Source organism: Hypanus sabinus, chromosome 25, assembly GCF_030144855.1.
Source record: "Hypanus sabinus isolate sHypSab1 chromosome 25, sHypSab1.hap1, whole genome shotgun sequence".
NCBI lineage: Eukaryota > Metazoa > Chordata > Chondrichthyes > Myliobatiformes > Dasyatidae > Hypanus > Hypanus sabinus.
The window spans coordinates 7,116,069-7,132,445 of NC_082730.1; the positions used below are offsets into that span (position 1 = coordinate 7,116,069).

Consider the following 16,377-nt stretch of genomic DNA (forward strand, 5'->3'; position numbering starts at 1 on the left):
AATCTACTCAGTCTTTTTCTCCAGGGAAAGGGAATCAAAAATTAGTTGCAAACATTTAGGGCAGGTAATTTGGGGTCCACTTGCTTAATGATATTGTTCTATGGCATAAAAAAGGCTTGGAATCCCTGGAGAGAAGGGGAAGATGTTTTAAAAAGGGACAACGTTCACCCAGAGGGTGGTGGGTTTGTGGAACAAGCTGCCAGCTGAAATAGTTGAGGCAGGTACATTAACAACATTTGAAAGGCGCATGGACAGGAAAGGGCTGAAGGGCCGGTTTCTGTGCTCTACGCTATTCTGTGCTGGATGGGGGTGGGGTGTTGACTGTGGGATCTCTGTCCTGTGCTGTGGAGAGCCTCATGTACATATCAAGTTTCAGAAAGCAGGTGGTAACCACAACAGATCAAAAGGGCAGCTGGATGGTTCAGATTTCTGGGGGTTGGAGGGGGGGTCTCACTCTCCAGAGCAAGGGTTCTTAATGGTGTTAGTCCACGGCATAAATAAGGTTGGGAACACCTGGCTTAGGGGGATAGGGGCCAAATGTGACCAAACAAGACTAGCTGAGATGGACTCCTTGCTTGGAATGAACCAGCTGAGCAAAAGGGCCAATTTTAGGGCTCCAGGCCTCTGTGATTTTACACCAAATGACTTGCACCGAAGAACTATGAGAGCATTGAACAAAATGGTTTACTGAGCAATGTCAGTTCCAAACAATCTACAAACGCAGCTTACCTTCCGAGAGAGTTCTGCAATCCTGTTGGTGACACCTGGGATGGAGGTACTTCCTCTCTCAGCGTCTTCAATCGCTTTCCGTGCCAGCTGAAGAGCACCCTGGCAGTCGCGGCCCTCACAGAACTCCGGGCATAGCTCTCCCACGCATCGCTCTGCAGTGCAGGGCTCTTTCCTGGAGCCACCACAGACCTACAGGAAGGGTCAGACATGTATTTTACACACTGCTATCATGGTTCAAATGGTCACCTACCGAACATTGAGCAGACATGGAGAGAATCTTTCCAATAGTGGGGAATGCTAGGAACAGAGAGCACAGCATCCCTTTAGAACAGAGATGAAGATGAATTTGGTTAGGTTTTGTAACTTCGAAATATTAAACTAATTCAAAGGAAAGCGACAGAGAATATACAACACACTTGCTCAAGATTACTCAAGTATTGCTGAAATATTAAATACCCAACAAATTTCTTTGGCCAGAGGGTGGTGAATCTGTGGAATTCATTGCCACAGAGGCTGTGGAGGTCAAGTCTTTGGGTATACTTAAGCAGAAGTGAAGGTTTCTTGATTAGTCAGGGGGTCAAACGTTATGGGGAGGAGGCAGGAGAATGGGGATGAAAGGGAAAATTAATCAGCCATGAATGATGACAGAACAGACTTGATGGGCTGAATGGCCTAATTCACCTCCAGTCTCTTATGGTCTTATAACTAATTACAACAGTGCACATGAGGAAGACAGCTGGTCCTCCTGTGGAAATGATGCCTTACCTTGTGGATCAGCGGCAAGACATCTGGGGTCTTCAGGCCATTCTTCAGCATCTGCAGCTTGACCCTGTTGTCCAAGCTTAGTCGCCCCTCGAGGTTCTTTGCGGTGAAGCGCGCATCTCGAGCTTTCAGGATAGTGGGTTCGATGGTGGTGACTTGGTCTTTGGCTTCCTGGGAGCGTTGGTACGAGGAGAGAATGCTTGTGAAGGTGCCTGAGAAAATAGAAGTTACCACAGTGAGTTCAGAGTGACCCTGAGGCTGCCTGATGTTGCGCAGATACTAACATCGATTTCCCTCACTGAGTAATTGGCTGCTTCAAGCAGCCTCTTAACCATGAGATCCGTCACAGAACATGAAACAATGGAGTTGTTACAGAGCAGAACGAGGCCAATCAGCCTATCGATCTTCTGGCAGAACTGCCCCATGTTTTACCCCACTCCCCGCAAATTATTTCCATCAAATGCCTTCCCAACTTCCTTTCAAAAGCTTTACCTGACCCCGTCTCCACCATACTGTTTACAAGATCCAGAGCATTAACTTTCACTCTACACAAAATACATTTTCCCCACTCTTCCTTGTAGATTTGCACAGAATCTGAAATTTCTGAGCCAGAGACTGAAACATTGGAAGCAGACACCTTCTCTACACTTGCCACGGTCTCATCTACCCCGATCTGACCCCCTCCCAGCTGGTGTGCTGAGGAGAATGATCCAAGCTTCTGCAATCTGACCCAGGAACTCAAATCCCTCTTCTCTCGGATCATTCCAACAAGTTCTGATTGCCTCATTATTGGAAGAATGTGGAAGCTTTAGAGCAGGTGCAGAGGAGATTCACCAGGATGCTGCCTGGATTAGGGAGCCTGTCTTATCAGGATTAACAGCCAACCTGAAATGTTTTTTCTGCATCGCAGTCCCTGTGTTACCTGAGCTGATGAGTATCTCTGGGGTTTTACTAGAGAGAGGAACTGATCACTCACTGAAATCCAACCCACACCCGCTGGTCGTACCTTGATTGCCCTCAGACCCTTCAGCAATGTAGCGATCCACCTGCTCTCTCTTCATCTGCACCTGGCTCTCCATGCTTCTCACGTCCCTCATCAGCTCATCCAGTTCTCTCTGCAGCCGGAAACTCTGATCCCCATTACTGAAGTCAGCGTTGATGTTGTTTGACACCACTCTGTGAATACATGAAACAAAATCATAGAACATCATAGCGCAGTACAGGCCCTTCAGCCCACAATGCTGTGCCGACCTTTTAACCCACTCCAAGATCCATCTAACCCTCCCCTCCCACTTAGCCTTCCAATTTTCTTAAATGTCCTCAATGTATCTGCCTCCACCACCACCCCTGGCAGGGTGTTCCACATACCCATCACCATCTGTGTAAAAAAAAAACCTTGCCTCTGATATCTCCCTTACACCTTCCTCAAATCTCCTTAAAATTATGATCACTCATATTAGTCATTTTTGCCCTGGGGAAAAAAGTCTCTGTCTATGCCTCAATCTGTGCCTCTTATAATCTTGAACACTCCTATCAAGTCACCTCTCATCTTCCTATGCTCCAAAGAAAAAAATCCCTAGCTCACTCAACCGTTCCTCATAGAACATGCTCTCTAATCCAGGCAGCTGGTGAATCTCCTCTGCACTCTCTCTAAAGCTTCCACATCCTTCCTATGATGAGCCAACTAGAACTAAATAATACTCCAAGTGTGGTCTAACCAGGTTTTCATAGAGCTGCAACATTACCTTGTGGCTCGAACTCAATCCCCCGATGTATCCCCTGAATGCACGTAGGTGACTAGGTTTTGGAATAAGGGTCTGTTCCTGGTCCACAGCTGGTGTTGAATGTCACCACAAACAAGTCTCACTTTTCCCTCTCTAATCTCTCCTTGCATACAGCAAATAGGAGAGAATGCGACCACAAGATAAAGGAGCAGAATTAGGCCATTTTGGCCCATCAAGCTTGCTCTGCCATTTTATCAAGGCTGATCAATTTCCCTTTCAGTCCCAATCTCCTGCCCTCTGACCGTGATCCTTCATTCCCTGACTAATCAAGAATCTATCAAACTCTGCCTTAATGACTTGGCCTCCACAGCCGTCTGTGGCAATGAATGCTACAGATTCACAATCCTCTGGTTAAAGAAATTCCTCCTCATTGCCGTTCTAAATGGGTGTCCCTTTGTCCAATAATGAGTCTGATCTACCCCTTGTTTTGTGTCAAAGTCCATAAATTCCTCCAGATGTGTCATTTAAAATTTTTTTATGCATTTCTACAACCACTACAAGCAAAAACCCAACAGCAAAATGAAGATTAATACAGTACAAAATAAATGTATCAATTGTGTTATCTTTAAAGTTTTCAAAGAGGAAAACACTGGTGTGGTTTAAGAAAATACATGCTCTTTGCAGCTGGTTCATTTCTACCAGCAGAGGGAACTGAGACGCCACCTCGGTCATTCTGTGTGCTTCAGTTTAGACTTGGCTCTGCCGTCTTTGGGTGACTCCATCACCTCACAGCTCACACTGGCTGACAACGAGAGGGCCCTGCCTTGTGTCTGAGGAGGGTTATCGGAAAACCACACAGGAATGAAGTGAGAGATTGCAGAGAGTTAATTTACGAAGATTCTATTGACAGAGTAAAACAGCATAGATACAGGCCTTCAGTCCCACCAGACCGTGCTGACCCAGCTAATCCCAATTTCCTGCGTACAATCCACACCCCTCCAAAGAACCACCCCTCCATGTACGCGTCCAAGTGTTTCTTAAATGATACTGTTGTACCTGCCTCAACCACTCCATCGGGCAGCTCGTTCCTTACCTTCTGCATGAAAAGGTTGTCTCTCTCGTCCCCTTCTAAGTCTTTCCCCTAGATCATACTCCCTAGTTTTGATCTCCCCTATCCTGGGGGAAAATCTGTTACTGCCCACCTTACCTACGCCCCTCAATTCTAAGCAGTTTTAAAGTCACACCCAATCCTCCCATGCTCCAAGGAATAGAGAACTAGCTTGGGAAACCTCTCCCTGTAAGTCAGGTTGTAACTAGTCCTGGCAATGTTCTCGTAAAGCTCCTCTGCTCTCTTTCCAGTTTAACTACATCATCCCTGCAACAGGGTGACCAAGCCTACACAGTGTTCTAAGGCAACACACACAAAATGCTGGGGGAACTCAGCAGGTTGGGCAGCATTCACAGAAAGTAATAAACAGTCAACGTTTAGTGCTGGGAAGCAAGAGGGAAGATGCCAGAATAGAAAGGTGGGGGGAGAGGAAGGAGGTTAGCTGGAAGGTGGCTGGGAAAGGTAAAGGGCCAGAGAGGAAGGAATCTGATAGGAGAGGAGAGTGGACCATAGAAGAAAGGGAAGGGGTTGTCGTCTCAATAGCCTTGTGAGAAGAGGTAAAAAGTCAGAGTAAGCTGAAATTAACATTCATGCTATCAGTTTGGAGGCTATCCAGACGGAATACATGGTGTTATTCCTCCACCCTGACGGTGGCCTCATCTTGGCCCAAGAGGAGGCCATGTATCTGCACGTCGTGGTGGGAATGGGAATCAGAATTAAATTGTTTGGCCACGGGAAAACCCTGCTTGTGGCGGATGTTGCGGGGGTGCTCGATGAAGTGGTCCCCCCTGTTTCCAGCGGGTCTCACCGATATAGAAGGAGGCCACGTGAGGAGAACCAGAGGATTGTTGGTGGTGTAGAACTGCATTGTAACATCCCAGCCCCTGTACTCCGTGACTGGACTAATGAAAGCAACGCCTTTTTCACCACCCTGCATCTGTGATGCCACTAGGCACTATAGTGATAAGCAAGCCCGAACAGCAGGCCAGTACCTGAGTCGCTGAAGGTTGTCGTACACCTCATCGATGGTGCTGTTTCTCACAGCCGGGTTGCTGATGATTGCCTGGATTTGCCGCAGCTTGTTATCCAGCGCACTGATCTCACCGTCGTACTGACTGCTCGCCCGGCCCGGCAGCTTTACGTTCAGCAGGGCTTTGTGCCGCGTGGTGATCGCGCCCAGCTCGTTGTCCATCATCTGGAAGCAGGGGTGGCACTTCTGGCAGTTTGGGAAGTCAGAGCAGTAACCACGGACCCGCGGACACTCGTTGCAACGTCTGCCTGTGATCCCTGGCTGACACAGGCACTGACCTGTGTTCTTGTCACACATGGCACTCTCAGAGCCATGGCGGTCACAGTCACACCCTGTGCGGGATGGAAGTTCAAAGAAAATTCAGTTACTGCTGCCATAACATCTGCCCTTTGTAGTCATAGAGTCATACTGCACAGAAACAGGAGCTTTGGCTCAACTGGTCCATTCTGATCAACGTCCGTCAAAGCTAGGCTGGCCCATCGCCTCTTGACCAGGGGTGGTGAACCTATGGCACGCCTGCCCAAGACGGCACATGCAAAAGTTTTGTTGGCCCATGGCATGAAGTGATGCCTCTCAGTTCTTTAAATCCCACCCATTTCAATCTGTCTGTCATTCTTCTGTTAATAATAAAACATTAAATGTACACAAATAAATAACAGGACTCAGCCTCTTTCCTCAAAAAGTCCATAATTACTAATTCCTTAATCAATGATAATCTCTGCTCAAAATTGCCATGGCATGGCATCTTTTAGAAGATATCACCAATTTGGGCACACACTCAAAACAGTGGTTATGAATCTTTTTAAGCCTTTCCTAAACACGCACAAGCCCAAAAATATCATTAACATACCTGTCTCAATCACTTCCTCTGGCATCTCATTCTATATACTGGCCATCCTCTGGCTGAAAAAGTTGCCTCTCTGGTTCCTATTAAATCTTTCTGCTCTCGCCTTAAACCTATGTCTTCTACCCTCCTTTACCTCAGACGGTTGAAGAAGTTTGGCATAGGCCCCCAAATCCTAAGAACTTTCTACAGGGGCACAATTGAGAGCATCCTGACTGGCTGCGTCACTGCCTGGTATGGGAACTGTACTTCCCTCAATCGCAGGCCTCTGCAGAGAGTGGTGTGGACAGCCCAGTGCATCTGTAGATGTGAACTTTCCATGATTCAGGACATTTACAAGGACAGGTGTGTAAAAAGGGCCCGACGGATTATTGGGGACCCAAGTCACCCCAACCATAATCTATTCCAGCTGCTACCATCTGGGAAACGGTACCGCAGCATAAAAGCCAGGATCAACAGGCTCTGGGACAGCTTCCCCCACCAGGCCATCAGAGTGATTAATTCATGCTGACACAATTGTATTTCTATGTTATATTGACTATCCTGTTGTATACACTATTTATTATAAATTACTATAAATTGCACATTTAGATGGAGACATAACAAAGAGTTTTACCCCTCATGCAAGTAACCAAGTCAAGTCAATTCAATTCAATTCCTGATTTCCCTGACCCTTGGAATCAGGAACCAGAGGCCCCTACATTCCATGACATTGGACTAACATATTATGAAGCTAAAGTTACTCTGGATTCAAGTTCACTTCAAAGGAATCTCCAGGTCAATAATGTCATTGAATTGAAATTAAACTTCTGATGAAGGGGCATCGATCTCGACTCTACGGAAACTGCTGAAAACTGAGTGTTTCCAGCACTGCCTGTTTTCATTACAGAGATGAAACTCGCGACCTCACTATCAACCTCGCACCTTATTGTCTGCCTACACCTTCTCTGTAACTGTTACACTTCACTCTGCATTCTGTTATTGTTTTACCTTGTTCTACCTCAGAGCACTCTGCAATGATTTGATCTGAATGCAAGACAAGATTTTCACTGTATCTCAGTACGTGACAATAATAAACTAATATCAATGTTATCAATGTTCCTCAGCAGCTAAACGTAGGCAGCAAGCCAGAAGTTTTCATCTCGTTGCCCCCCTTTACCCTTCTGTCCTCTATTCTGGGCTCAGGAGAGGGACTTATGGGAGACTAGTGTACCAGACTTAGCCCCTGACACCACCGGTGGGGTTTACCCCTGGGTGTGGCAGCAGAGACACCGCTGTGATGAGCTGTGGACAGCAACTTAGCTGTGGGAGCTCACACCTCTCAAGTTCAGCACGGGTAAACGTGAGCAAGCTGGAAGGTCTGGGTTACGTGGAAAATTAGTATCATAGAGGAATAGAAGGAAGCAAAATCATAAAATGTGATAAGGTGGGTCACTGAACCCAGAGAACTTGGAACTGGAGGTCATTCTAAGACAGAACATTTGTTAAATCTAACAGATTCTGCAGAAGCTGGAAATCCAGAGCAACACACAGAAAATACTGGAGGAACTCAGTGGGTCAGGCAGCATCTATGGAGATGAAAAACAGTCGACACTTCGGGCAGCGACCCTTCATCATGACAGTTTGTTAACAAACAAAATTTGTTCAGCTCACATCACCTTGATTGGATGATATTGTGGTCCATTTTGGTCACTAGCAGAGGGGCTGCAAAGGAGATTCCAAAGCAGAGACCAGAAAGTACATCCAGCAAGGAATATTGAGCAGCAACTGAACATCATGCTCAGCACAGACATTGTGGGCCAAATGGCCTCTTCCTGTGCTGCACTGTTTCAAGTCATTGAGCATTACAGCACAGAAACAGGCCCTTTGGCCCATCTAGTCTGTGCTGGGACTGGCCTTCTGCTTAGTCCATAATATCATAAGATATAGAAGCAGAATTAGGCCACTTGACCCATTGAGTCTGCTTCACCATGTCTGATTTATTTTCCCTCTCAACCTCATCTACATGCACCCAGACCACGGGTCTCCATGTGACTCAAATCCACTTATCCAGACTTCTCTTCTAGATGCTACTTGTGATGTATTTGGTGATAACAATAGAACATAGTTTCCCCATTTAGTAACCTTTAGTGAGGAATTTTTTCATAACTCAAAGAACTTCTTTCTGACAAAGGCTGTCGACTGGAGTAAAGGCACAGATAGTTGTTCCAATTCTGTGCAGCAGAACATTCTTCTCTACGTTGGAGACCTGGACTTTCTCAATTGTTGCCAATGGACAGAAATTTTTCCCCAAAGGGCTTCTGGAGGAATGAAGATTGCCCAGGTTCAGTGCCAGTCCACCGGATAGTAATGACCGAGTACTCACGCATGCATCCTGTACCCAGACGGTAGTAGTAATCTGGACACTTCTGCAGAACTGACCAGCTGCAAGTCCTTCCACTATTGGCCGTTCGGCAAGCGCATTGACCTGTAACCTGGACAACACAACAAACAATTAAAATACACAAGGCAAGTAAGGACTTCCCAATGTGCCCCCTCTCAGAACAGCAATTAAACTCTGTTAACTGAACATTACCGTCCTTTTGTCACCGCGTACGCATTCATGTGTTCGTTACGTGCCGTGTCATATGACAAGGGCGATCATGATCTTCCCATGACCACGATTATTCTTGGCAAAATTTTCCGTAGAAGTGTTTTGCCATTGCTGCCTGCTTCCGGGCAGTGCCTTTACAAGATGGGTGACCTCAGATATTATCAATACTCTTCAGAGCTTGTCTGCCTGGTGTCAGTGATCGCATAACCAAGACGACATGCACCAGCTGCTCATACGACCACTCGGCCCCCACAGTTTCACATGAGCTTATGGTGGGGGGGGGGGTGCTAAGCAGGTGCTACACCTTACCCAAGGGTGACCTGCAGGCTAGCGGAGGGAAGGAGTACCTTACACCTCCTTTGGTAGAAATGCATCTCCATCCTGCCACCCAGAGTAAGCATTACTAGCCAAAAAAGAATTCTGAATTATCCATGAACACCACCTCACTATTCCTCTTTTTGTGGGTGGTGGGGTGGGGATTCATCTCTACCAAAGGAGGTGTAAGGTGTTCCTTCCCTCCGCTCATCTGTAGGTCACCTTGGGGCAAGGTGTAGCACCTGCTTAGCCCCCCAATCAGGGTCACGTGAAGTCATGGGAGCGGGTGGTGAATGGTCATATGAGCAGCTGATGGAGATCACAAAACCTGGTTAGGCCACCACTGACGCCAGGCAGACAGTCTCTGAACAGTAATGATAATGGCTAGGGACACCCAAATAGTAAAGACACTGCCCAGAAGGCAATTGCAAATGACTTCTGTAGAAAAATTTGCCAAGAACAATCATGGTCATAGAAAGACCATGATCACCTACATCATGCAATATAGCACACAATGACAATGATTATTCCGCTTTTGCACTTTTTTTGTAACTTTTTTAGTAACAAGATGTATCTTCAATCCACAGAGCAACAAAATTCATGTCTTATGTCCGCTGCTCTACCTTCAATGTGCTTTGTCACTCCTCGAAGAATCCGGTCAGGATTGTGAGGCATGACCTGTCCCTCACAAAGCCAAGCCGACCATCCTGAATCAGACAAAGCTTCTCAAAATGCTTGTAAGAGTCTGCTGTGTGCTTACATCCTCTGATGCTTCTGGACACATCATCAGTGATGTTCCTGGAATCATCGGGAACATGGTGGTGTCATGATCATGATGGTGTCCATTTGGGGAGTTGGAAAGGATCCTTGCCCAGCTCTGTCTAAGAACTTGCCAATAATTTTCCCACCACTGAAGAAAGACTCACTGGCTGATAATTCCCACAGTTATCCCTATTCCCTTTCTTGGACAAAGCAATATTATTTGCCACCCTCCAAACATCTGGTGGTACTCTTGTAGCCAGTGAGGATGGAAAGATCGTTGTCAAAGGTGCAGCATTCTCTTCCCTCTGTAATGTGGGTATATCCCTCTGGGCCCAGGGACTGATCTATCCTAATGCCTTTTCAAACATTCCAGCACATTCTCTTTCTTTAACATTGACATTTCAAGCATGCCGCCTTTTGTGAGGGGACGCCCTGCGCTCTGGAGTGTGGCGGGAGTTACACCGTACCTCATCGCAGCGCTGACTGTAGGAGTTTGTAGGATCACAGTTGCAGGGAGTGCAGCCAACTCCACTCCTCAGGTTCCAGAAGCCCTCGGCACACCGGTCGCAGTTGGAACCCAGCACGTTGGGGAGGCAGGCGCACTGGCCCGTTGTCTGGTTGCAGAGTCCACCCGACTGAGAACCTCGCCCACTGCACGTGCACCCTGAAACATAACACAAATTCCAGTTGGATCCATCACGGGGAATATCCCGTTCCCTCAGCCCAAGGGCAGTTCTAGTGGAAATGAATGGGTGAGGTGTTTGGGGTAGTCGGCAGGAGCTGGCACTCTGGCCCAGCCATTCTTACTCCCTAGACGGAATGTTTTCAGCTTGAGGTGGAGTCTGAGTCCATTCTGCCCAAAGGTGGCCTTTTCTGGTAAAACAGCTTATAGAGCCATACAGTGCTACAGCAAAAAAAAAAAGGCTGTTCAGCCCATCGTGTCTGTACTAACCATCCTGAGAACACTTTACCTATTAGTGGTGGTACATCATCTACAATAAACCCAATTCCTATGGTTGGTCCATTGCTTTCTCTGCCTTAATGATACTCACTGAAACTGCTTGTGTAGATACTTACTGGAGGAAGGATTTGGAAGCTTTAGAGATTTGCCAGGACGCTGCTTGGTTTAGAGAGCACGTCTTACAAGGATTCATTGAACAAGCAAAGGAGGATGAGAGGTGATTTAAGAGGTGGTCAAGATGATAGAAGCATGAGTTAAGCAAACAGCCAGAGACTAATATGAGGGGACATAACTTTAAGGAGATTGGAAGGAAGTGTAGAGAGTGGTGGGTGTGTGGAATACCCTGCCAGTGGCGGCGGTAGAGGCTGATACATTACGGACATTTAAGAGGCACTTAGATAGGCACATGGATGAAAGAGAAATGGAGGGTTGTGTGGGAAGGAAGGGTTAGACTGATCTTAGAGAAGGTTACAAATTTGACCAAAGGGTAAACACAAAGTACACTGCAGATGCTGGGGTCAAAGCAACACGTACAAATGAGCTAGAGGAAATCAGCAGGTCGGTCAGTATCCATAGAAATGAGCAGTCAATGCTTCAGGCTGAGACCCTTCGTCAGGACTGAAGAGAGAGGGGGCAGGGGCCCTATAAAGAAGGGCTATAAATACTGTGCTGTATTGGTAAATGGTCTATTTATTTATAGGTACAATACAGAATAGGTCCTTTTGATCCAATTAGCAACCCACCTATTTGACACTACAGGTTTCCCCCTCTATCTGAAAGTAGAGCGTTCCTACAAAACCTGTCGTAAGCCGAAATGGCGTAAAGCAAAGAAGCAATTAACATTAATTGATATGGGAAAAAATTTTGAGCGCTCCCAGACCCAAAAAAATAACATACCAAATAGCACATAAAACCTAAAAAATCAGCTCATATACGCGTGCTCACTCATGGGCCCACACAAGGTTTTACGGTCATGGTAGTCTTGCTCAGGGTAAACACAAGTTTAAAGCAGGTGCCTTTTTCCATAAAAGCGAAAATCCTCTTCGGATTTCTTTCGGTTAGCGAAAATAGGTACTAATGTAGGTCTTTCGTAAAAGCAAAGTGGCGTAAAGCGAACTTTCGTAAAGCAGGGGACGCTTGTATTCTAATCACAGGGCAATTTACAATGACCAGTTAACATAAATGGGAGCCTTTCAGTCTGGTAAAGTGTTCCTCTATAATTTTTTTAAATTTAGAGGTACCACACAGTAACAGGCCCTTCCAGCCCAAAGAGTCAGCGCTGCCCAGTTACACCATGTGACCAAATGACCTTCTAACCCATACGCCTTTGGAAGGGGTGAGGAAACTGGAGAAACCGGAGCAAATCTGTGCATTCACAGGGAAGATGTACAAACTCCTGACAGGCGGTGCCAGAATTGAACTCCAAGCTCCAGAACGCCTCAGGCTGTAGCAGCGTCAAGCTAACCATTACACTATGGTGTGCCCCCATGCTCTATGTACTTTGGATGACTCAGCAAGGAAACAAGTCCTTTTGCCCAACTGTGATGTCTCGTCACCCAGGTCACAAACATCTCTCAGGGATTTACACTTAAATGTTTTCTCCATTTTCCCCCTTTCTCTCTTCCATTCATTCCTTCTGCTTCCTGGTTCCCTCCGTTCAGGTGACAGACATCAGGGTGAGTTTGGACAAGGGGAAAGGTCGATTACAGGGAGTTAATCCAGCACACGCCACTTGTGCCTGAGATCATTTGGAACATGGTTATCTAATTTCAGCACTATAAACCACAATGAACATTTGTTATAAAGACCACAAGACATTGAAGCAGAACTGGGCCATTCGGCCCATCAAGTCTTCTCTACCATTCGATCATGGCTGATTTATTATCCCTATCGACCCAGTTCTCCTGACTTCTCCCCATAACCTTCGATGCTCTGAGTAATGAAGAGTCTATCAACTTCCACTTTAAATATGCCCAATGACTTGGCTTCTGCAGCTGCCTGTGGTAATGTATTCCACTACAGTTCAGGCTGGGACACGGATCTATCAGGAGGAGCCAGTGCGTCTTTGTTACAGCCCCTGACATGGCACAGAACCTCAGAGTACTTACTCCGACAGCCTGCAGGGTCACTGGCGTCCAGTCTGTAGAAACCAGCTTTGCACCGGTCACAGCGAGCTCCCTCCACATTCTCCTTGCACCTGCACTGTTGTGTCACGGGGTCGCACGTCCCACCGTCAACCGAGCCCGAGGGATCACAGTCACAAGCTAACGCTAATAAAAAATAATAATAAAAGAGACGGAGAGGTTAGTGCTGCACGTGTCTTCTGCCGGGCCAGAGTTCCGGGGAGGGCCGAGAGATGCAGGACACGTGTCTTCTGCCGGGCCAGAGTTCCGGGGAGGGCCGAGAGATGCAGGACATGTGTCTTCTGCTGGGCCAGAATTCCGGGGAGGGCCGACAGATGGTGGTCAGTCTGAGGAAAGCTCAGGATCCGGAACCACTTTGTGTGTACATTATGATTAAATCAAAGCTTTCTGAAGGGCCTTGGGAAACTGCAGAGCACAGGGAAAGAGCGAGGAGAGGGACAAGCTCAGTAGCTTTTCAGAACTCAGGGTGGCTAGCCCAGGTCAGTGTACGTCCACACGAGCAAAGGCCAGTTGGTGGACGATGGCTAATCCAGGCTCAATACCTAAGACTGAAGTCAAAAATCAATCAGAATTCTGGAATTCGTCACCTGGAGGCCTGAAGGCCTGGAATGCTTATTCCTGCCATTGATGATACACGACCTGCTCAGTATTTCCAACATTTTGTGTGTGTTACCCCAGCAAATAATTTTTTTGTGTTATTGCAGGGAAATTGGCACGACTGAATACAGATTTGTCTGGGAGTGGAGGGGTTTGACGTGTGGTGGGTAGGCAGGATGTAGTGGGGTGTTTTACGCTGGTCTCAAATTCCCTGAGCAATCTGAAATCAAAGAGAGTTCACTCACCCACACAGGCATCCACTGCACTGACATCTCGCTGAGGGTGTCGGTAGAAGTGGGGCTTGCACATCTCACAGTTCTTCCCCATGGTGTTGTGCTGACAGTCATCACAAACTCCTCCGCTGGTCCCCCCGCTGGCCTGGTACACCGCAGGGTCAAAGTGGCACTTCTGTGAGTGGTTGTTGCAGTTGCACTCTGCAAGGAATGGAAAGCCAAATGACAAAAACCCGGGAACATGTACCAACAGGCAGTTAAACAGAACTCTTCCACGGCAAAGGTGAATTCTATTCACATTCCTTACACCTGTACTAGGCCTCTTCACATTACACCCATCAGGGCTGAAGTATAGCACCATCAGCTTCTTCCTCTCCGCCATCAGATTTCTGAACGTCCCATGAACAATACAATATAATATAAAACTGTTCTATCTGTGTGTAATATATTTATTGATTGATTGATCGATTGAGGTACAGCACAATGTAAGCACTCCTGGCCTTCAAGCCTTGTCGCCCAACAATCCCCTGATTTAACCGCAGCCTAATCATGGGTTAACTTACAATGACCAATTAACCTACCAGCCGGTACGTCTTTGGACTGTGGGAGGAAACCAGAGCACCTGGAAGAGACCCACACAGTCACACACATAACGTTCAAAATCCTTACAGACGGCGGTAGGAGTTGAACCTGGATTGCTGGTGTTCCAATAATGTTATGCCAAAAGAAAGGAGTATTAGAGGGGATTTGAGGGAGAAGTTTTGCTTTCTATATAAAAAAATGTGATTGACATAGGAATAGGCCCTTCGGCCCACAAAGGGGCTGTTTTCTCTGGAGCAGCAGAGAACTGATACAGATCGATAAGAATATGAGAGGCCTAGACAGAGTAGACAGGGAGTATCCTTCTCCCAGGGTAGAGATGTCTACTACCAGACAGCATGCATTGAAGGCGAGAGGGAGTAGGTGCAAAGAGGATGCAAGGGGTAAGTTATTTTATTCAGAGAGTGGTGGATTCCTGCAATGGTGGTAGAGGCAAATACATTGGCCTGTTCCTGTGCTGTACTGTTCCATGTTGAATATCCATGCTACACATGGTACCAATAAGTTAACCAAGTGCTGTAGACTACCAGGAGTGTAGTTTAATGAGAAAAAAGCTCCAAAGTGAGCTGATAAACAAGTGTTGGATAGGACGCATTGCAGAGATATTGGGAAATAAGGGAAAGCTCCCTTGGAAGCTGGCAGGAACCAGATGGATCGAATGGCCTCCTCTCATGCTGTTGCAAGTTAAACAGTCGGCACACGTGCATGTCCTCAGCCAAGAAACTGATAGAAAATACAAGTTGGGAAACCCAGCTGTTTACGGTGGTGTTAAGACAGTTAGCGACAAAATGTGACCAAGGAACACCAGGTTCCCTGTAATCATTCACTCAGCAATTCATTTTAGTCTTTTATAACTAGACCCTAATTGCAAACCGAGGCCCATGGAGAGGGACAGAATGCAATGTTACTCACTCTTACACACGTTGGGACTATATTCATCTGCCGGCCTCCATGGCTGGTCATTGTAGAAGCTTGCACACATCTCACAGTTCTTGCCTACGGTATTGTGCTCACAGGCACACTGTCCAGGACTCTGAAAGAAATGGCCAAGAAAAGCTAAAGTTACATGTAGAGATAATTATAAATGACCTGGAAGGGTAGGCGGGTGGGCTGATAAGTTTGCAAATACTACAAAGATTGGCGGTGGATCCTGTAGAAGATTTCCAAAAGAATGATTGGGATATAGGTCAGCTGCCTATATGGGCAGAGAAACGGCAGATGGAGTTTAACCCAGACAAATGTGAAGGGTTGCACTCAGAGTTGGTAGGCCAAATGTAAAAGAACGTACACCATTAATGGCGATCTTTAACGGTGTTGATAAGCAGAGGGATTGGTAGATCCAAGTCCACAGTTCTCTGGAAGTGATTGCACTGGAGAGGATTCAGAGGAGGCTTATGGGAATGATCCCAGGAGTGAAAGGGTTAAAACACATTTGATGGCTCTGGGTCTGTACCTGATGGAATTTATAAGAATGAGTGGGGGGAACTCATTGAATATTTTAAGGCCTGGATAGATGGACATGGAGAGAATGTTTCCTAGGTAAAGTGGATGTGGGGAGCATGTTTCCTATATTGGGGGAGTATAGGACAGGAAGGCACAGCCACAGAATAGAAAGATATCCTTTTAGAAAGAGATAAGCAATTTCTTCAGCAGGAGGGTGGTGAATCTGTGGAATTTATTGCCCCAATCACTGGTGTATTTAAAGTGGAGGTTGATAGGTTCTTGGTTAGTGGATTGAGAAAGAAAATAATAAAAATAAAATCAGCCATGGAACAGACTTGATGGGCCAAATGGCCTAATTCTGCTCCTAAGTCTTATGGAATGTGGAGCAAGAATGGAGAAGGTGAATCTCATGGCAGAGATGTTGGGGTAAAGTGAATTACAGATTGCAACACTGAACACCAGTACCGACAGTGCGGCTGTAACACCAAGGCAGGACGTGGCTCAGATAAATGGCTTTTATAATGACTGCCAC

The 16,377-nt window shown here is 46.6% G+C and overlaps 1 protein-coding gene across 2 annotated transcripts in view; it reads right to left on the reverse strand.

Annotated features, from left to right (window-relative positions):
* Positions 1 to 16,377, reverse strand: part of LOC132380958 (laminin subunit beta-3-like) — a 51,071-nt gene that overhangs the window by 14,603 nt on the left and 20,091 nt on the right. For both annotated transcript variants that reach the window (XM_059949985.1, XM_059949984.1), the window contains exons 9-17: positions 15,315 to 15,435; positions 13,815 to 14,003; positions 12,937 to 13,098; positions 10,335 to 10,531; positions 8,563 to 8,671; positions 5,316 to 5,685; positions 2,498 to 2,667; positions 1,495 to 1,703; positions 730 to 918 (exon numbers count right to left, since the gene is read on the reverse strand). In XM_059949985.1, the coding sequence (XP_059805968.1) occupies positions 730 to 918; positions 1,495 to 1,703; positions 2,498 to 2,667; positions 5,316 to 5,685; positions 8,563 to 8,671; positions 10,335 to 10,531; positions 12,937 to 13,098; positions 13,815 to 14,003; positions 15,315 to 15,435 (1,716 nt within the window). The remainder of the gene's footprint in view (positions 1 to 729; positions 919 to 1,494; positions 1,704 to 2,497; positions 2,668 to 5,315; positions 5,686 to 8,562; positions 8,672 to 10,334; positions 10,532 to 12,936; positions 13,099 to 13,814; positions 14,004 to 15,314; positions 15,436 to 16,377) is intronic.